Here is a 21908-nt window from a genome sequence, read left to right as displayed (position 1 = left end):
ATCTTCAATGTTTAATCTAGGTCCTGTTGGTTTGGAATATCGTCCTAGCAGTATCTTTATTTGGACAGAATCTTCTTACAACAAAACAGGTTAAGGTCCCATGGAACTGATCATACACATAAGGTATCTATACTGGATTTGTTGATCCTGGCTTGTAGATGAAAATGTACAACACACAGTCCAGTCTGCTCTTCTACGTGGAAGGCCCACCATGACCAGTGACCGTGTCTTCTGCACTCCTGGAGATAAGGTGGCCATAGAAAAAACAGGGACTAACGGTGGCCAGTGCACCCCTGTGGGCAGGATTAACCCTAATTTGGTCATTTTGGGCAAAAGCTATACCCATAAGCACCATCCTAAATCTGGAAATTAAGGTTTCCTAAACAATTCTCAGAAGGCAGTTCCTGGCTGCACTTAAACCCTGAGGAAGCAAAGAGAAGCCTGAAACAAAATCCAGATACCCTTCATGGAACATTCACTTTGTTATGGAGGGCAGTGCTGACAAAGACAAATGGCTTCTCAGGTTTTCCGTATATTGTCCCAAATGCAGTAGCGCCAGCAACAGCATCAGAAAGTAATGGTGTCCTCAGAAAAGTAAACTTGGTGCCACATAGATTAATGTGCTACAAAGTAAGAATATCCAGGAACCCTGGGAATGTCTGTGCTCCACAAAGTGGGAAGGATTGGCAAGCCCACTTGCCATGTTGTCCTGAGGTGCTCTGCTACAGGCCACCCAAAAGAGGGTGGGCAGGTGGGTCTGGGCACCAGTCTATGTCCAAGCTCCTTTTGAATCCTCATTTGTGTGGTGCCCTCTGGACTGGGTTTGGGTATTTCTGAATCAGCATTCCTGAAGAGGGTCTGTAATTAGATATGTTAGAAATCAACAGAAGGGACTAGAGGGAGGAGTAGGAATGAGAGGAGAAAGAGGGAGTAGAGAGAGAACTATCACTGATGAAATATCTGCAATGCATCAGATACCTTCTGTAACAATAATGATAGTAATAATAGTATCTTACATTATTGAGCATTTACTATGTTCTAGCTACTTTATGTATGTTATCTCATTAATGCCTTTCAGAATCCTTATGAAGTGGGTATTATTATCATTGTCTCTGCTTATGGGAACCAAGACATTTAGTAACTTGCTCAAGCAGATAGCTTGAAAGGGGTGGGAGTAGGATGTAAGTGTGCTTCATTTAATACTCACAGCAACCTTGTGACACAGATTTTTATCATTTCCATTTTACAGGTAAGGAAACTAAGGCCCTTGGGCCACCAACATGAACATCGCTCAGGAGCTTGCTAGAAATGCAGTCTTGGCCCCCACTTCAGACCTACATTGTCAAGGGTCTGTACAGAACCACTCAGCTAGACCAGAGGAATCCAAGCATAAGGTCCCCCCAGAGACTATGTTAAAACCTGGATTCCTGGGTCTATCCCCTGGAGATTCGGAGTCCATGGTATTCCCCAGTAGTATTTTAGCCTTCTGTAGAATTGCTTTTACCAAGCACTCTTTTAGATTACATCATCTATCATCATTAACTGATGTTAAAAAGCAAATTTTTCATGCTAGTTAAGGAGCAGGTAGCAGAGTTTTATTTAGCTCAGTGTTGACCAACTTTTTCTGGAAAGGCCGAATAGGAAATATTTTACTAGTAGGCGCTGTGGGCCATTTGATCTGTCATATGTCACAAAAGCAAGGATACCTTTGCCCCACTGCTGAACAACAAGATTTTCTACTTTACAAAATTGCCATCTTAGAGTTCTCACAATTTTTCCTGTCTCCTGTGAATCATATAATGTCCCTAACCAGACACCAGGGCATGATTTTTGAGTCCTTATTTTCTCCTTGGTACAATCTTATTTTACTTACCCTCATTTTTACGTAGTTCCTACTTTCCCCAGTTATGGGACCATGCTCCAACCAAGTGAGCCACATGGTCAGGGCAGAGTATGGTTCTTTTTAAAAAATATATATTTTTAATGACTTCAGAGAGGAAGGGAGAAGGAGAGAGAGATAGAAACATCAAGGAGAAAGAATCATTGATTGGCTGCCTCCTGCACGCCCCCTACTGGGGATTGAATCCGTAACCCAGGCATGTGTCCTTGACTGGAAGGAACCCTGGACCCTTCAGTCCGCAGGCCAATGCTCTATCCACTGAGCCAAACCAGCTAGGGCAAGAATGTGGATCTTAAAGTGGGGTCCTGAACCAGCACCAGCAGCATTGCCTGGAAACTCTACAGAAATGCAAATTCTCATACTCCAACCCAGACCTACAGAATCAGGTCTTCTGGGTTAGGCTTGGCAGTCTGTATTTTAAGAAGCCCTTTAGTTGTTTCAGATGCAAGATAAAGTTTGAGAACCATTGGTTTAAACGATCACTTCTATGCTGTTGTCTTACAAATCTTATTAGCCTAGATTTCACACTCAAACTTCTCTCTAGTATTTCAAACTGGAATGTTCTGTGGAATGCTGATATATGCTCTTTCTTTCTTCCTTTCTTTCTTTTTTCTTTGAATGTTAATACATGAAAGCAAAGAAAAGAAAACAAGCTCGATGGCAGTGGTTCTCAACCTTGGCTGCACATTAGAATTACAGAGGGGCCTTGACTTACGAGTTTAATTCCTTCCGAGACCGAGCTCGTTAAGGAGCTCATTAAGGAGCTCGTTAACTCAAATTACTCTGTCAACTCAATGCAAAATTCGGCGGAGAGACAGCTGGTATCTCAAAAAACTCGTTAGTCGGGACACTCATAAGTCAAGGCCCCACTGTACCTGGGAATCTTTTTAAAATCCTGATTTCTGGGCCTCATCCTCCGGAAATTCTGTTTCTTTGTTATGGGGTGGGGCCACAACATTAGTAACAAAGAAACAGAATTTCCGGAGGATGAGGCCCAGAAATCAGGATTTTAAAAAGATTCCCAGGTGATTCTAATGTGCAGCCAAGGTTGAGAACCACTGCTCTATGGTCAAAAGGAGTTTACATGGCATTGCAGCATTTCTTAAAATAATTTACTGTTGGGACTTATTTCCAGGAGGTTGTGGAAAACCCAACAACAAATGAATGGCTTCATTGGAAACAGAGAAATCAAAACAGAATTCATTATCGTCCCCTGCTAATCATCGCTACCTCTGACAGCCTATTTCTTTCAAATAGCACAAATGTCCTCCTACATACATAGGCTTAAAATACTGGAGTTATGGCTTCCTCTTCTCTCATATCCAATCAGCCTCTGAGTTTTAGGGACTCAGTGTTGAAAGGTTAGAGACCCAAGATGACTTTCGGGGGACAAGCAAGCTGTTGTGGCTTATCAGAGTCAACACTCAGGAGGCAGCCCTTCAATGGAACCTGGAGACCAGTCCGTCCACCTGAAAGGCAACTCTGGCTGATCTCAGCAACTAGCACGAGGCAGGAGTCTGGGGCAGCAGGTGGAATGCTCCAGACCTACCCACAGGCCCACAGGTGACATGCAGTCAAGGAATCAGGGATAGAACCCAAGAGGGCCCTGAAGAGCTGAGTAGGTCTGTCCTGGAAGATGAGGAAGAGGTCAAGGAACCAAATCAGGTATTGAACAAGTTAAACAACGTGTTTTGAAGAGCAGGAGCTGTGGTGGAGGCCTAGTTGTTGAAATGAGCAGTCAGAGACGACGGGACTCAGCCTGGCCTGCAGGGAGAAGGACCTCAGTCAGCACTGACAGTGACTTGGCTGCTCCCACAGGTGGAGATCAGGGGGACTGAAGGGCTAAGGAGCCAGGGAGTCATTACTGGATCACAGTCATGAGTTTTTGTTAGAACATAAGTGACTTTCACATGAATCCACCACCCAAACCCACATTTAGTATCTTTGTTTACTCTCTTTGTATCTCTTCCTTTATCCTGGGGTAAACAGAGGAAAAGGAAGGAAAGGGGTGGGAAGGGGGAGTTGGGTGGAATGAGAATGAAAGAGACTGGGGAACTTTTAAAAAATATGTCTGGGTCAAACCCCCAGAGATTCTGATGGCACCGGTCTAGTCTCCAGATTAATGAATCAAATATTTATGTGCGTCGGAATCACCTGGGGATCTTGTTAAAATGCAGATTCTGATTCCGAAGGTTTGTGGTGAGACCTGAAAATCTGCAATTTAACAAGATCCCAGGTGATGCTAATGCCACTGGTCTGGGGATCTCATTTTCTACAGCAACAATCTACAGTAGGGGTTCTCAGAGGGTCATCCCCAGACCATCAGAATCAGCATCACTGGACACTGGAGAGAAATGCACATTCTAGGGCCCCAACTCAGACTCTCTGAATCAGAAACTCAGGGGGTGGATGTTCATACAGCAAGAAACAACGAAAACCCTGAGACTGGAAATCTACCTCTGGAAGTGGAGAACAGGGAAAGACTGAAGAAAGAGGCTGGTCAGTCCAGTCTGGTAACTAGTAGAGTTTATTAAGGGAAACATACATACAAGGTGTGTCTTGGGTGACTGCGCTACAAAATGGTTCCCCTCGCTACTTGGCAGGGGAATTATATAAGGTAAAGGGGTGGGTAGTCATGGGAACAAGTATGTGAATGCTACCAGGTACAGAAATCACTTTACATGTTTGACCAGGTCAGGACAACAACCTGTTCCAGGAACCAGCACGGAGCAGAAGGCAGGGAGGGATGCTTATTTATGTCAGAATGAGCATGAGTTACCATCAGGCAGTCTCTAAGGGGGATTTCAGAAAGCACCCTCCATGCTGGGTCGGGTCCAGCTTGTGGGACAGACATGTCATAGAGGGGTCTCACCTTCACAGTGGAGCCCAGCAATCTATGTTTTAACCCACCATCTAGGCGATTCTTATGCATGCTCTAGAGCAGGGGTGGGCAACCTTTTTGTGAGTGCGTGCCAAAACCAGCAAAATCTCTGACTCACAATTCTTCTGCGTGCCAACCCTAATTTTTTGAGAACATGTTATGCCTACTTGATATCTCTTAAGGTGTACGTATGTGAAGAACCTTGAAGAAATAATAAAATTCATTCGAGCGACAAAAACACAGTATATGATGATGAAAAATACATTTATTTTTTAATGTATACATGTACACTGAGAGTCTGACAGAAAACTTTATGACTCCATTTGATATTATCAGTGGGATTTTTGCTGCTGCATCACTGATGACAGAGATTTTACATCAGGTTTATATTTCGTGACCTTCAGAGATATGCACGAGCTACTACTTTCATCCGTCAGGCTACTCCTATTATGAGACTTAACAAAATTCATCACTGAGAACAAAGATTCACAAGCGTAGTTGGATGAAAACATGGAGAGTAATGCTGTTGCAAAGTTTTTTAAACAGAAAAAATGTTCTGGAATGGCATTCCAAGTCCTCAATAGTTCGTTTTCGGCACTATTGAAATTGCTCTTCCCCTCTCTCGTCAATGCATGTCTATGGTCTTTAAGATAACTTGTTATGTAAAATTATTTAGTTATCTAAGATGCACCTACACTGAATTTATCTAAAAAATAAAAAAGATATTAAGAAAAAAATTGTAAATGGAAGATTATAAGAGAGGGTTTCGTGTGCCAGCAAAAGTTACTGGTGTGCCATGTTTGGCACGCGTGCCAGGGGTTGCCCACCCCTGCTCTCGTGCAACCTTTTCCATCTCATGGCACACATAAACTAATTACTGAAATTCTGAGGCACGCCAGAAGTTATTTTTGCTGATCTGACAAAAAATAGGTAGAATATGATTCGTCCACACCAGATGGCTATTGTTTTGTGACTGTTGTCATTTTTTTATTTGACAATCTAAGGGAAAAGAGATCAATGCCCCTGACTAAATAGTGCAAGCACTTGCGGCACACCAGATGAAAATCGCTGCTCTAGAGAATTCAAGAAATCCAGAAAGAAGGGAGCTGACATTCACTATAAGGACAAGTAATGAATTATTGTGGGAGTAAGAAAGAAACAAAGAAAGGTCACATTTGGCTCTATTTATGTTCCAGCTATAAACAGGTATAATTATTACAGCAACATTAAGACATAACCTTGAAATCAGCACATATTTACTTAAAATTTTTTTATCTCGCTATCATCACAATGTAGAATCTCTTAGAACACTTTCGGAACCTGCACACTCACTGCAAAGGCGAGAGGAAAGAGATGACAACTGGCCCTGGTACTGATGTGGTGGGAGTGCCTAGGGCTGCGGATTAAGGATGGGGAAAGGGACCTCGCTGCTCTGAGGCTGCAACATTGCTAGAGGTCTCGGTGAGGGGAGGTGTTGAAAGTGGCAGTGTCATTGCTCCAGTGTCACCACATTAACCCATGAGTGCCCCGTGCCTGGATTACGGCAAATAACTGGTCCCAACTGGCCTCCCAGGCTCAGGCTGTACCCCCACCCCCCCAACCACCACCACCAAACCCACTATGGTGAGGTGTTTTGCAAGCTCCAGCTTCTGGTTATACCAGGTGCCCTTGCCTTTTTCTCCAAGGCCCTTCCTCTACTCCCTTCAGCACCCTCTCCCTGTGTGTGCCCTTCTTGCTCCTGTCTGGTGCTTGCCAGATTAGAATGGATGTTCCAGTCATCTGCTAGCTCAGCCTCCATCTGTCAGTCTGCTGGGGTGCAGATTCCTGTACCCTCCCTTGCTGCCAGCTGAGTTCAACTCACATTGTCTATCTGGGCAAGAGATGCTAAGGGGGAATAAAACCCAGTCTGCCCTTAGGGAGCAAGTTACAATTCCTGGGAACTAGCTACTGCCATACACGAAGTGCCATGCAAGAGATTCCAGCCCACACTCTATTCTCCTGGTCTGGCTGGCACTTTCTAGCCCTTAAAATTACACAGGAGTCCATAATTCTTCAAAAGGTATGTGCTGTTTTCCTATGAAGTTGGCAAGTAGAGTCAGTCTCTGCCACGTCCTTGTAGCTTACAGAGAGCCCGGGACACACCGAGTGGGCACAAAACATGCCCGTGGAGCTCGCGCTTGCTCAATGACAAATGTTCCTGTGCTCCCAGGAGAAAAAATGTTGGTATTTGAAGGCTGCTCAGAACTGCCAGAGTCTGTATAATATTTAGAGTTAGGAACCTTTAGAATGTTGGCTCACAATAAAAAATTGCCTCATACCTAAGTTTAAGAAAAGCTGTTTTAAAGCTCCACTTACAACACTTGACCCGTTCAAGCACTATCACTTATACACAAAAAGCTTCCACATTCTGGCAAATGTTACTATCACATGAGTATAAATGGCCAGGAGAGGTCATGTTCAGACTTCAGACATCATCAACATGCTGCTCTTATGTGCCCTTGAGGATCCGGCACAGGGGGCTCTCGGTCCCCAGGAGGTGCTGTGCAATAGCTTTTTTGAACATTTCCTTCAGAAGTGAAAACATCTTCTATAGAAAAGACAAGGAATGTCTGTGTGGATGACACTAACCTGATATTTGGCAGGCCCATCTGAGATAAGTGCTTTTATTAACCTACTAGTGGCCCAGTGCATGGATTCATGCACATTGAAAGGAAATTAATTAGAAGACATTTATTTTTAAATTTCCAGTGTGCGTCATATGTACTGTTGGTCAGTCGGTCGGTCCGATGGACAAATAGTCAGCCACTTAGCCTTTTATATATATATAGAAGAGCTGTGTCTGTGGTTAGTCAAGAAGACACAATCACATACAATAGCCAAAAAATGCATTGAAAAGTTGATTGATTTGGACACCATGACATGAGCTAATTTTTCTAGTGTATTTTGTCATACACATCTAGCACTTAGCAGTTGTTTGGTAACTATTTGCCAATTGAATGAATGAAAGAAAAACCTTTCCCCAAAGGTTGTTCCTCACCCAACACAAATGGTGTGGCCTGCCGAAAGGAGAGGAGGCTCAAAGAGTTCCCTGTAGGGACGCCAGTTCAGGGCTCTGTCTGGGTACAGGGAGAGTCTCCGTGATACGGCCCCCGGGGAGGAAGGTCCACGTCGGAAAGCCACACCCTGCTGTCCCTCTCCAGTGGATCTTCTCTCTACCATGCGGGATCTTCCAGGACTCCTCCTGTAAGTACAGGAGAAGGACACTCTCAGCTGGGGTTGAGAACAATTTTAGATTTTAGAACAATTTTTCTAATATTTTTTACCATGACCCACAGCAGGTAAACATTTTATTTTGTGAACCAGGAAGACACCAACCAACATATTATTGGACAAAAGTTTCACAATACAGCAGTTACCCTTAATGTGTAGGATGAACTGATTTATCAATTCTATTCTTGCCCACTCCTTTCCATTAAAGAAAAATGTGACCCACTCCACTGATTTCACAATCTACTAATGGGTGAGACCAGCATTTTGAAAACAATGGTACAGTGATCCGCTAGAGGGATGGGCGCAGGCACTCCACCTCAGGGACCCTGCAGTGAAGGATCCTGCACCACGCCCACACCTGCAGACACTCTTACATCACAGGAAAGTCTGATGTAAATCCTTTTCTAGAATCAGAACAAGAAAGCTCCTAGGAGAGGACTTTACTTCTATACCTAAACTATTATACTATAAATAAAATATCAGTAAGGCTCTTTTTAAAATATATTTTTTTTATTGTTTTCAGAGAGTTAAGGAGAGGGAGAGAGAAAAATATCAATGATGAGAATCATTGATCAGCTGTCTCCTGCCCAACTGGAGATGGAGCCTGCAACTCCGGCATGTGCCCTGACAGGGAATCAAACCCTGACCTCCTGGTTCATAGGTTGGCATCAGTAAAGTTCTTAACTGTGACCTTCCACAGGGAAGCAGCCACTTTTGACTGCCCAGACAGGAACTCTGTGAGTAGAAAGACTTTTCAAATAATCCTCGAAAATCTGCGGAACAGAGTTTAGGGACTGCTGCTGTCTGCTTCTTCCACTAGCCAAGGGGATGTGGAGGCAACACTGTACTTGGCTAACCAAGTGACAAAGCAGAACTTTGTGGGCATGTTGAGTGACCCTTGATGGATTCACTTGGTTGTAGTTTACAACCAAGCAAGTTGTGCCTTCCCACCTCCAGGGGGCACCATTCACACAGACTGCATGTGAGTGAGGCCCTCTGGAAACAGGTTTATGTTTTAATAAACTGTAAAAAATAAAACAAGGTTACAGAGTTGTTGGTCAGAATGTCCAACACATTCTCCTTCACCCTTGACTACATCCGCTGACTTGTGTTTTTCACGAGTGGAGTGGGTATAGATCTTAAAGATTGCAAATAATCTCCCTGTTCTGATTTTGTAATAATGAGGGCAGGCTACACATTCGCTATATTAAGACCAGGCATGTGTGCCCAGACCTAGTTCTTTCCCTGGGTCTGGTTTTATAAATGCTGGTGATAAACCAAGTCTAATTTATATGATGCATCTTAAGTGGGAAATGCGTGACTCCAGGTGACTTTGGTCAACCTCAGGAAATGACAGCACCGCTAGCGCAATAAGATAACCACGGCTAATTTCAGGATTACCAGCTGCTGTTAAATGAGTTGTAAAGTTATTGTTTTATTTTTAAAATAAAAGATCTTAAAGACTGGAGTTCTTAAGACCCATCAGTTCCTATTTGGGAAATCTAAGACTCAGTTTTATCACTACTAAAGCAGTAATCATGACAACACTTAGCCACCAACCTGAGGCAAATAAGGTGTATTAAAGCTCTTTATAAATGTCCGGAAGCCAGGTCTTGCTGCAGCTCCTTGCCCTCAGGCTTCCTGCCTGAGTTTGCTACCTCCTGGCCTGATAAGTAGGTTGCAACAGTTGCTTATGCACAGTAGTTCGGCAGGAAGGCACTGTGCCTAAACTTTATGATTTGGTCTGAGCCAGGAGAGAGGTAGGGCTCTGAACATTGAACTCAGCCCAGAATTCCTTTCACTTGCTTCTAAAAACTTTTGCTGCCATGAATAGGCATTAAATAATTTCTTGGATCAATACTGTCATTATCCTGGGTTCCTTGTATATGCATCATAACATTTATTTACAAAGCATAAAAACAAAATACACCTTTGACCTCAAAGGCAACCATTTTTATTGCAGCATCTCTCTGTATCTTACGAACTGTAAAATGAACAACCATATTTCCAAAGACCAGGAGAATGAAGACGTGTAAAACCTCCCAAGAGCACATTTCGTGATTGGAATTTCATGAGGCTAAAATGAATGTCTCTGAGGAAGTACATGACAGGAAAACTAGAAAGATTGGTACACTTTTGTATCTTGATTGAAAAAAAAAATTATGCTAATAAAGTTACTGGCCAACTTACAAAATGTGCACCGCTCTTTCTAATTCTTCCTAACAGCGTAGTCTCCCCTTTCAGTCCTTATGGTCCTACAGACCTGTTTTCTCCGAAGTCCCAGAACTGTGCGAGGAGGCGACTTGCTTGGCCACGCTAGCAGCAGGCGTCCGCAGGCTAGTGCTGGTCTCGGTGTAGCCAGCCGAGTCTCCTCCCGTGGTCCCCTCTGTGTTTCTGTTCCTACAGAAACCTCTCAGTGCCGGCTGTCTCCCTCGAAGTAGCTTCCAGGCCGCGGCTCTATACTTCTTTGAAATGAGGTTGTAGAGGATTGGGTTAATGGATGCACTTAGATAGAAAAGTTGCAATGCAACAATGTTAAAGTACTGAGAAAAGTACATCATCTGAGAATCTTCCGTGTTTATGTAAATGATTCTGCCAACGTGGAAAGGCAACCAGCAAACTATAAATGACAGAACCACCACCACTGCAAAACAAGACACAGGCACCGGATTAGCTAAAGCATTTAAAAACGAACAAGGGTCCCCAAGAAACCATCGGAAGTAATAAGTAACAGCAAAACAAATTAGATAAAACCTTGACCTAACCAAGTCCCCAGCCTATCTATATTTGCTTTAAAGTTGCATATTTGGCTAATATATGTGCTACCAAGGCTGGACATAAAGCAGAAGGAGCGATTTCTATTAAGCTGACAGGCTCCCTTCCACACAGCCACTCAACGACATGTTCTCTGCTTTCCGCTGAAAAGAATTCTGCAACGCGTCTTTTATGTATGTGTTTATTTATTGTTATGGGCATGGTTCACTTTAACCTTCAGGAAAACTTAGCATTAAGTAAAGACATTTTAGCTTAACGTGATCTACCCTGTCTTCTCAAGGATACTGTGAGAACCCCCATCTGCGGCCTCCAACAGGGACATCTAAGAGCCTCCAATTCCTGTCCTCGATCAGCAGCTCACCGATCCCAGCGGCTCTGAAAAGCGCTGCTGTTTACAGGACCTGGTAGCCCACCCTCAGGGCCGCCCCGGGGGCCCAGGAGCGGAGGCGCCAAGGGCTGGGAGACCAGCGGGTTGATGTGTGTGGAACAGACGTGGCGCCACTTACGCAGGACGCGGACCGTCTGCCGGTGGCCCCGTTCCCGCCCGGAGGCCGCCGGGCCTCGCAGCGGCCCCGGGCTCCTCCACAGCTCCCGCCCGATGAGCCCGTAGAGGACGCTGAGGCACAGGAAGGGCAGGAAGAAGTAGGCGGTGGTGACCCACAGCATGACCCGCAGCGCGCCCAGCTGCGAGGGGCTCGGCCGGCACTCGCGGCTGAACAGCGCGGCGGCCGCCGCCGCCGCCTCGCGCCCCGACGGCGGGGGCAGCGTGGTCGCCGCAGAGGACCCGAGGGCCGACGGTGTCCGTGGTGGCGAGGAGCCGGGCGAGGGGGTGAGCTGCGCGGTGCCGTTCAGGTCCGGCAGCGGGTCGACGCGGGGGTCCTGCTCGACACCCACCAGGAAGAAGAAGGGCCCGGCGGAGAGCAGAGCCACCGCCCAGAGCGCCCCGATGAGCGCGCGGACGCGGGGCCGGGTGATGAGGACGCGGGCGCGGAGCGGGCGGCAGATGGCGAGGTAGCGCTCCACGCTGAGCGCCGTCATGTGCAGCAGCGAGGCGTAGGTGCAGCCCTCGCCCACGTAGAGCGAGAGGCGACAGAGCAGCGGCCCGAACACCCAGGGCCGCGAGCGCCAGAGGCGGTACAGGTCGAAGGGCAGCCCGAGCAGGATGAGCAGGTCGGACACCGCCATGCTGCCCAGGTACAGGTTGGTGGTGGTCCGCATGTCCCGGTAGCGCCCAATGAGCAGCACCGTCACCACGTTGCCGCTCACCCCGACGGCGAACAGTCCCAGGCACACGGCGGTCACCGGCACCAGCGTCCCCAGCGGGAAGGGCGAGCAGCGGCGCTCGTCGCAGGGAGGCAGCGCGGTCCACAGCGGCTCCCCCGCGCCCTCCGCGCCGTCGCTGCGGTTCCAGGGGCTGCCCATGGGCGTGCCGCGGGGGCCGGACGCACGGACACCCGCGGGGTCCCTCGGCGCCGCCGCGCCCCCAGGTGGGCCGGGCGCCTAGCGCCTGGCTCCGCTGGCGAAGCGCTTCCTTTGGCGGGCGCGCGGCCGCTGCCCACTCTGCAGACCCGGCAGCCCTGCCCGAGCCCGGCCGCGCGGGAACGCAGTTCTGCGGGGTCCCCGTTGGGGCGCTACCCAGAGGGTAGCGCGCAGTCTCCGCCTCCGGCCCCGGCCGTCCCTCTCCCGCATCCTTTCCCAGGCCCGTCGTTTTCCAGGATGCTTCCCTCTCCACCAACTGGAACGCGGGGCGCGGCCGAGAGCACCAGCCCCGCCTCGGCTCGGGGAGCGATTTCCGAACCCAGTGAGGCTGGTTACCGCGTGGGCTGGGCGCCGGCGCTTCTGTTGGTCGGTACCGCGGGGACCTCCGGGGGCACGCCTGCTGGTGGCAGCTTCCTGATGGCCAGGGAAGGCTGCCGCAACACTGGAGTGTGCGAGGAGCTTAGACCAGAAATAGAGTTCCTCCCGGGCTCCAGTTCTTGCTCCACAACCGAGTGCTCTTGGATCAGCCCAGCCTTATTCAGCCTAGTTCTCTTCTGTAAATAATTTCAACGATCTCTTACAACTGAAATCCATGGGCATGACCGTGTCTACTCATCTTAAAGAACAAGGCTTAAGTATTTGCGTGTATATTTGAGTACTTAAACATGTGCCGTATTGTTCCTGTGTACAAAATATTTTATAAACTTAAAAAGCCGAGTATTTGCCAACACGAAAAAGAACTAAAATTCTGGGGGAAAGACTCAAACTGAGTTAATTCAGGTGGTCATTATTTATTTATTTATTTATTTATCTTTATTGTTGAAAGTATTATAAATGTCTCCTTCATCCCCCCCCCCCCCCCATTGCCCTCCTCTACCCCGCTCTAGGCCCCGCCCGCCAGGCCTTCAGGCACTATTGTCTGTGTCCAAGGGTTATGCATATATGCATATAAGTTCTTTGGTTAATCTCTTCCCATCTCCCACCCCCCACCTTCCCTCTGAGATTTGTCAGTCTGTTGCATGCTTTCATGTCTCTGGATCTATTTTGTTTGTCAGTTTATTTTGTTCATTAGATTCCACATATAAGTAAGATCATGTGATACTTTTTTTTCTCTGACTGGCTTATTTCACTTAGCATAATACTCTCCAGGTTTCTGCAAGCTTTCTCAAAGGGTAATTGATCCTTCTTTTTTACAGCTGCATAGTATTCCATGGCATAAATGTACCACAGCTTTTTTATCCATTCATCTACTGATGGGCATATTTGCCAATGATACATCTGATAAGGGGTTAATTTCCAAAGTATATAAAGAACTCATACAACTTGACAAAGGGAAGAAAAACACCCAATTAAAAAATGGGCAAAGGGCCCGGCCTGAGTTGCTCAGTGGTTAAACATTGACCTATGAACCAGGAGGTCACGTTGGATTCCCAGTCAGGGCAGATGCCCAGTATGGGGGCTCGATTCCCAGTGTGGGGCGTGCAGGAGGCAGTCAATCAATGATCCTCTCTCATCATTGATGTTTCTACTTCTCCCTTTCGCTTCCTGTCTGAAATCAACATAAATATTTTTAAAAAATTGGCAAAGGACCTAAATAGACACTTCTCCATAGAAGACATACAGATGGCCAAGAGACCTACGAAAAAATGCTCAAAGTCACTAATCATCAGAGAGATGCAAATTAAAATGACAATCAGGTATCACCTCACACCTGCCAGAATGGCTACCATTAACAAATGACAAGTGCTGTCCAGGATGTGGGAGAAAGGGGCTAGTACACTGCTGGTGGAAATGCAGCCACTATGGAAAACAGTATGGAGTTTCCTCAAAAAATTAAAAATGGAACTGCCATTTGGCCCAGTGGTCCCACTTCTAGGAATATATCCTAAGAATCCTGAAACACCAATCAGAAAGGATATATACACCCTTATGTTCACAGTAGTGCTAATTCACGTGGTCTTAATGTCAATAGCTAACACTTACTGAGTACTCAGGATGTGTTTGGCCCTGTGGTTTCCATTTAATCATGTCCTTAGGAGCTCATTTCACTCATGAGCAAAGTGGGATTCTCTTGAGATCACACAGGTAGCAAGATGCAGGGATGGGATTTGAACTCTGGCCAGCCTGATTCCCAAGCCTGCAGGCCCTATGATGTGCCACCAAACTGCTTTGCTGTGCCCCCACAGTCATCTAGCGCTGCAGTCCTCACCCGAAGCACCACAGATTGCTCTGCAACTTTGCTGGGAGTTATTTATCTCTGCATGAACACCACTAGTATTTTTACCTTCCTCATCACTGCTGTTCCAGTCATCCTAAAACTTAGTCTTGAAACCAACTTCCTCAGATTTTCCAGCCCTCCCTCATCACTCACCCTCACCCCTGAGGATTTTGCTGCCTGCCACTCTCTCAAGCATTCCTCCTGATAAAATTTACAGCCACACATGAGTCTGGCCATGCCTTGGTTTCTCCTTTCTATCTGATCTTGTTGTCTCCCCATCGAGGGCAGTGGCTCCTATGGACATCCCTTATACTGTATTATTGCAAGGATCTGGGAACCTCCATCATTTCCATTTCAGTCATACCACCCATCTTGCTAGCTCACTTTCTCTAATACAGTGGTTCTCAACCTTCCTAATGCCGCGACCCTTTAATACAGTTCCTCGTGTTGTGGTGACCCCCAACCATAAAATTATTTTCGTTGCTACTTCATAACTATAACTTTGCTACTGTTATGAATCATAATGTAAATATCTGATATGCAGGATGTATTTTCATTATTACAAATTGAACATAATTAAAGCATAGTGATTAATCACAAAAACAATATGTAATTATATATGTGTTTTCCCATGGTCTTAGGCGACCCCTGTGAAAGGGTCGTTCGACCCCCAAAGGGGTCGCGACCCACAGGTTGACGACCCACAGGTTGAGAACCGCTGCCTTAGAGGGTTGTGGGTTGTTATGGATATGGACAAGTGTTTAGCATCATATCTGGCTTACATAAACTGCTCGATAAATGCTATCATAAATGCATTATTAAAGTCCATTACAGTGGGGCCTTGACTTACGAGTTTAATTCGTTCTGTGACGGAGCTCATAACTCAAATTATTCGTATGTCAAATCAAAAAGTGAATGAGTGAGACACGTGATGCTGGGCTGATGTTGTGGCGTTCACTGTGACATTCGCTGCACCAACTAGCGGTGGGGTATCTGAAGCTGGCTCATAACCCGAATTTTAGCTCGCAACTCAAAGCAAAAAATCAGCCGAGAGATGGCTCGTATCTCGAAAAACTCCTTAGTCGGGACACTTGTAAGTCAAGGCCCCACTGTATTTCCATTTTCTTCTTAGAATACAGGACTTCTAGGAGACACATAGAGGACAGTGGTCGAGTGTGGGGGCACCTGGATTCAAACCTCAACTCCATTATTTCTTAGCCATATGACTTTGGCAGAGCGCTTGACTTCTGTGTGTGTGTTTATTCTTAATAGAGCAATTAGGAAGATTATGTAAATACTAGAGGCCCGGTGCACAAAATTCATGCACGGGGTGGGGGTGGGGAGTCCTTCAGCCCAGCCTGCACCCTCTCCAATCCAGGACCCCTTGGGGGATGTCCGACTGCCTCTCACAATCTGGGAACACTGGTTCCTAACCACTCACCTGTCTGCCTGCCTGATTGCCCCTAACTGCTTCCCTACTGGCCTGATTGTCCCTAACCACCTCTGTCTCGCCCTGCACCTGGGACCTAGGATTCCCTCCTCTGGCCAGTCGCAGGCACCCAGGACCCAGACCGGCTTTGTCCGGGCTGGCCACAGCTGCAGGGGACAGTGGCTGGGCGGCTTTGCCTGGGCTGCAGCCGCTGGCACCCGGGACTGCAGGATGGGCGGCTTGTCCCTCTCCCCGGCCACAGCCATAGTTGCTGGCGCCTGGGACCGGGGGGCATGCGGCTTGTCCCTCTTCTGGGCTGCAGGTGCAGGCACAGGTGCAGCCGCTTATGCCCAGGACTGCAGGGTGGGCGGCTTGTCCCTTTCCTGGGCCACAGCCTGGCTGGTCCCCATTCTTCTTTCCCCAGTGTTGTGTCTGAGCTGTTACGGCATGAAGACATGACAACCATTTGCATATTAGCTCTTTATTATATAGGATGGTCAGGCACTGAACACAATGCCTAGCACACACTGAGTGATGAATAGATGCTAGCCATTATGATTTGAATGGGTTCAAAATCTATTTTCAAAACTCTTTCGGCAAATTTCTCATAGCAAATATCATCCTATTTATTATATAAGATGAAAAATAGCTCTTTGTAACATGTAAACATTTGAAGGCAACACTCTGAAGTGAGAATTTAATGACAACTATTAAAATATTTGTTGTCAACTTTTGTTTTTTTGGAGTCTTTTCTCCCCTTTAAGAATATCAGGGAGAAAATGAAGAGTATTTAAAGAGCTTTTTTAAAATAATGCATTATCATCATCTATGTTGATGGTAGGTGGTTAGGTTACAGGATGCAAGATGTTAGGTGTTGGGAAACCATTCCTTTGTAGTCTGTTTGCCTGACTGAGCCACCATATACATGGGATCCTCCTGCAGAGAACTTACAATAGTGAGAAGGTATTAATGTTGGAAACCAACCCCGGGAATGCTCAAACCTGGGTGTATTTCCTAGTTCTAATCTAGGGGCAAAAGGATGATGTGCAACACTGTAAATCAGGATCACATTCTTTTCAAGGCTGGACTCATACTTATTGTTTCTGTGGATTGATCCTCCACAAAGTATCTCTTCACCAGCTTAACATTTTAAGTTTTATTGTGATACCTGCATTTGTGGCAATCAGAGAGCTACTTAGAAGCAAGGTACCTAATGAACTGCACAGAATTAAGTCACTAAGATAAAACTTCTAATTTTATTCTTTAATCTACTGGTATTTACCTCCTTGAATATAGGTCCTTAAATCTGTTGAAGATTTGAATACTGGTAGGAAAATTGTTGTAAGCCCATTGCAAGAGTGGAGTCTTAACATTTTCTAAAAGAGGCAGCAGCCCTGGCTGGCATTACTCAATGGTTAGCACTGAAGTCGTGGGTTCGATTCCTGGTCAAGAGCAAGTACCTGGGTTTCAGGTTTGATCCCCAGCCCTGGTCCAGGTAAGTTGAGGCAATCAATCGATGTGTCTTTCTCACATAGATGTTTCTTCCTGTTTCTCTTATCCACTCGCCATCCCTCCCCCATTACTTTCTCTAAAAATCAATGGAAAAAATATCATCAGGTGAGGATTAACAATAAAAAAAGGGGCAGTAAATAATGAATGTACATGAATACAATAAACATATCTCAAAAAAGAATGATACCACTTTTATTTTGCATGGATTTTAAAGATATTTTTGCTACATAGTTTATGTATTTTTATGAGATAATATTTTTTCACTTGTATGAAGTTCAACCTTATACAATTTTAAAGTGATATGTTTGGTAGTGTATCTATAATCTTTAAAAAGTTTAGAGTTTTTGGAATGTACAGTATATGAGGTAAAATCAAGATTACATTAAAAATTGTTTTCTCTTCTGCACTAATTTTGCAGTGAGGTTCAAATGGCAAATACACTATTAAATGACATTTACTATCAAAAATAGGAGTTCATTTCCATTACTATGAAAAACATAAGCCACTGTAACTGTCACAGTGGTACATTTTACCATTTTAGACATTCAACTATTATAGAAATCTCTGGGCTATTACACTCAAACTCATTTGTACTGCCAAATGTGGCACTTTTAAGAAGTTTCTAGAAAACAATCACAATCACTTGTTTTTTTGGGAGTTTTCAGCCTATACATAAGAGATTAAATTTAAATAAAATGTAAACATACAATATATTATATTGACAGATCATTCTTACCACTTGGAAAGGCCAAGTTTATCCATTTCTTTTTTGAACAAAGGTTAATGTTTTTTTCTACGGCATGGATCATTTGACATAAAACAATTACAACACATGCCCATTCTAATATAAGAGAAATTCTTCAGAGATCTTCAAAAGTACAAAACATACGTCCTTTATCAAAGACTGACACAAGTGCTTAGTAATCACTAAAATGCTAACTTCAGCAACTAAAAATTAGTGATTCACTATCCTAAAATTCAAATAATAAATTAAAAAGACTAGTTACAAGTGTTTTACAGATAACAGATGTGATAAAACAAGAATTTTAGAAAGTTTCATTACAAACTGTATTATTACTGGCAGTCATTGACATCTATGCAAGATGTACAATGTGATTCTTGTCAAAATACAATCTGATCATCCAATAACTCACAAATGCAAGCTCACAAAACATTAATGAATTATGCAATTGCAAAGTGCTCTAATGCAACATTAAACACATGCAATCAACAATTTGGAAGTATCCAAACAGACATGACATTAAACATTAGTTTAAGAAAGAAAGCAGCTTGAAGTTTACTGGTGCAAATTAATTTTATCTTTAAATTTGGTGTTCCAAACAAAAAGGTTAAATTTGATTATGAATTCTGATGGTGATGGCAGTAGTTATGGAAGAAGCAGCAAAACTTAGAGGAGTTCTTAAAAATGAGCCAATATCAGTTAGATGAATGTGAGTGTGTGTGTGTTATTTTCACACTTGGTATGTATAGTTTATTTATATGCCACATATGTACATGTATGTCTTTATACATATACAAATAGTTCAAAGGTTCACAAAACCAAATTAAATAGGTTTGAAATTCAGAGTTGACTATAATTACTTAAAAGAAAGTAACTATCTAAAAGCCCTCTGTTCTTTTCCATATTCTCAACACCTGAAGAGGTGCCTTTTGAGTAAACATTAAATTAATTTAGGCCAAGTAAACTGTCTGTGCTTTCTTTAAGTGATTTATCTGTGAATTCATGAAAATATAGTGTAATAAAGAACTCCACATTCATCAAACAAGTGGTTCTTTTTTTCATGCATATTCTTTCACCCAGTTTTTGTTTGCTAAGCTCCTCCAGTTATTCATCATAATCCCACTTACCAAATAATTAAGACAAATGAGGAGGTAGAAATATAGCACTAGATTGCTTTCACAGCATCAGACTTTAACATTTTTATATAGCATGTTTTAGTGTAAATTTTAATCATTCTGAATCATTCACTAGGTAATAATCTTTAAAACAAACAGATCAGGTTGTCAGTGTTACACTCATGCTGACTGGTCAAAATATCCATTATGTATTCTTGCCTTTTAGAAGATTTGTTTGACAAGAAGGCATGTGAAAAAGACAAGAAATAAAAGAAAAAGAAAGGAAGGACAGAAGAAAAAAAGACAAGGGGAAAAAAATACCCAAACCAAACAAAAAAACCAAAAATTGCTATTTCTGTGGCTTGCATTCTAATGAGGTGCAAGCCTCTACCTAACAATATAAGCACTGAAAATGGCAAAAAATGATGTACTATAGTTTCAATGCCAGTGCTAAATGCCACTGTTTTGGAAAAGCAATACAGAAATAATTTTAGTACATGACAAAATAAAATGTAATACAGTATTAAAAATAAAGTTGTATTTTCACTTGATTACAAAGTATTGAATTATAAAGGCAATTAAAATGGAAAAGAAAGCAAACAGCACAAGGATAACGGCTGCACACTGCTCGTCACTAAGTGCTCGCCGGGTCCTGGTGCTTTCCACAGTGTCTCTGTTGGTGCTGGCTGCTGGTTCAGTCCTCTGAGCGATGAAGAACACTGTTGTGCTGTAGGGACCTACTAGGTCCTGATGCCCCACAGGGTCTTGGCACTGGCGAATGGCACACACGCGGAAACGATATTCACAGTTCAGCTGAAGGCTTGAATACCGGAGTGAAGTGTCGGGACCCTTGTAAATCTGTGCGTAAGGTATTAGAAAAAGAATTACGTGTGGGAAGAAAAATCTGTTAAAATCGGCTAGTTTCAGAATTATTTTTAAACATGGACGGTGCTATTATCTTTCAAATGATATTTAAAAAATACGTATGGATAAATCTGAAAAGTTACAATGTAAGCTCTACCCTCGTAGAACTTGTAGACCAGTTAAGAAGTAAAGATGTACTCCTAAAGTAGCTGGAGAACAGGCAAAATCAGCCCACGGACATGTCCCTGGTTTCCTCAAATGTAAAAAGTCAAACTTTTGTGAAATCATTCCATGAGAGGAGGAAGTATCTAATCTCATCTTTGTATAACTGGTTTTGCACAATTTCAAAATGAAACAATTAATGAATAAGGAGCTTTCTATAGGTGTCTATGACAAATCATTTAATAGACTTTAAAGAGAAGAATCACTTAGAATCACAGAATTGGATCTTAAAACCCAAAGTCCTCTGCCTTAGAAAGGAAATAATAATAAAGAAATTCCATGGATTTTCAAGAGTGTGTGCTAGGGATTAAGAGAATATGTATTAGAATTGGTCACCCCTGGGTCCAAGCTGTGCTCTATCACTTTACAGTCCATGTGATCTTAGACCCCGACTACCTTATGTAACAAGCATAATAGTAGTTATCTTGCATGGTAATTATGATATTGAAATAAGTCACTACTTGTTAAAGCACTTAGCACAGTGCCCAGCATATAGTGAGTGCTCAATATATGAAGCTATCATTTCCCTTTAATGAGTCCCTTCCATGATTCTGTATGTGGGAAAACCAAGGCTCACAGTGACCTTCCAATTGAGTACCCCCAGCTAGCTGGTGGGCTGGAAGTCAGATTAACCAAAACCTGGGCTACCATTCTTTCAAGCAATCTTAGCTGCCTCAATTACATCTGTGTTGTAGATCTAAGTTTTTTACATACTAGTTTGCTCCAAGGGGAATGAGGTAAGAACTGTGCTCATTTTTGTGTCTTTAGAATCCAGAATATAATAGGTACTTAATAAAAGGCAACAAAATTAATGAACCATTGACTATTTGTACTTCAAAATGTATTATCAGTGGATGCTGAGTGTGTGTATATATAACCTTTATTTAATAAAGAGGTAAGCCTTAAGATGAGTCTTAAAGAAAATGGTGATTAGCATTAGTTTTGAGGATGCAGATGAATGTTCTGAGTGGGAATGTAGAATAGGTTCATAATTAGGCAATGGTAAAGGATTAACTTAAGTAATTCAGAAGGTTGCATTAGGCTGCAGTGTAGAAACAGCACATATACAATGAGGACAGTTTTGTAAGAGTAAAAAACAGTATGTATTTATCTAATGGGTACAATATTTATTTTTGTCTTTAAAATTTTCTTTGCTTTCCATTTATTTCCAAATAAACATATTAATATGGTTAGGAGAAAAAACTCAACAAGTGGCATGAAGGTGATAGGTAAGAGATATGACAATGAGGAGGAATATGTTAATACACTAGTTGAAAACTTAGATTTGAATCCACAGGGGCTACTTTAGGTGTATGATATTTAAAAGGTGTTTTAAGGAATCCTGATCATAAGGCTAAGGGGGAGATTGAGGGGGGTGGGCAGGACAGGGCTTAAGCATAAGGTTATGAGGCCTTAGCATAGTTTTTATGGATCATTTTTAGAAATGACTATTACTTAAGAGTTAATAGCCCGTAAGCCCTAATTCTTCCAAGAGTTTAAA

The 21908-nt window shown here is 43.7% G+C and overlaps 2 protein-coding genes and 1 non-coding gene across 6 annotated transcripts in view; 1 reads left to right on the top strand and 2 right to left on the bottom strand.

Moving 5' to 3' along the window:
* Nucleotides 1-7430: 7430 nt before the first annotated feature.
* On the bottom strand, nt 7431-12248 carry MLNR (motilin receptor). Its single transcript, XM_070407470.1, has 3 exons — nt 11333-12248; nt 10315-10695; nt 7431-8022 (listed from the first exon to the last, which is right to left on the bottom strand). The coding sequence occupies exons 1-3, from the start codon at nt 12246-12248 to the stop codon at nt 7994-7996; spliced, it is 1326 nt and encodes a 441-aa protein (XP_070263571.1). The 3' UTR covers nt 7431-7993.
* On the top strand, nt 9198-9329 carry LOC139007841 (small nucleolar RNA SNORA72). The gene has a single exon (XR_011470987.1). It is a non-coding gene; the product is annotated as a small nucleolar RNA SNORA72 (small nucleolar RNA).
* A 4169-nt stretch (nt 12249-16417) lies between the features above and the next one.
* FNDC3A (fibronectin type III domain containing 3A) overlaps nt 16418-21908 on the bottom strand; it is a 202616-nt gene continuing 197125 nt past the window's right edge. For all 4 annotated transcript variants that reach the window (XM_070409066.1, XM_070409064.1, XM_070409065.1 and 1 more), the window contains one exon: nt 16418-20179. In XM_070409066.1, coding sequence (XP_070265167.1) covers nt 19865-20179 — 315 coding nt within the window. In that variant the 3' untranslated portion in view covers nt 16418-19864. The remainder of the gene's footprint in view (nt 20180-21908) is intronic.

This window comes from Myotis yumanensis, unplaced genomic scaffold (assembly GCF_028538775.1).
Source record: "Myotis yumanensis isolate MYYU_CA2020_CCGP unplaced genomic scaffold, mMyoYum1.0.hap1 SCAF_3, whole genome shotgun sequence".
NCBI lineage: Eukaryota > Metazoa > Chordata > Mammalia > Chiroptera > Vespertilionidae > Myotis > Myotis yumanensis.
The sequence above is the reverse complement of the archived record's forward strand: the minus strand, read 5'-3'. Positions and strand labels throughout refer to the sequence as shown.

Coding starts and splice junctions, on each gene's coding strand:
- MLNR (XM_070407470.1), bottom strand. CDS start 12,248: ATGGGCAGCCCCTGGAACCGCAGCGACGGCGCGGAGGGCGCGGGGGAG. Junction 10,696..11,332: donor GCAGACGGTCCGCGTCCTGC/GTAAGTGGCGCC, acceptor CTTGTTTTGCAG/TGGTGGTGGTTCTGTCATTT. Junction 8,023..10,314: donor TGGGACTTCGGAGAAAACAG/GTCTGTAGGACC, acceptor CTGTACTTACAG/GAGGAGTCCTGGAAGATCCC.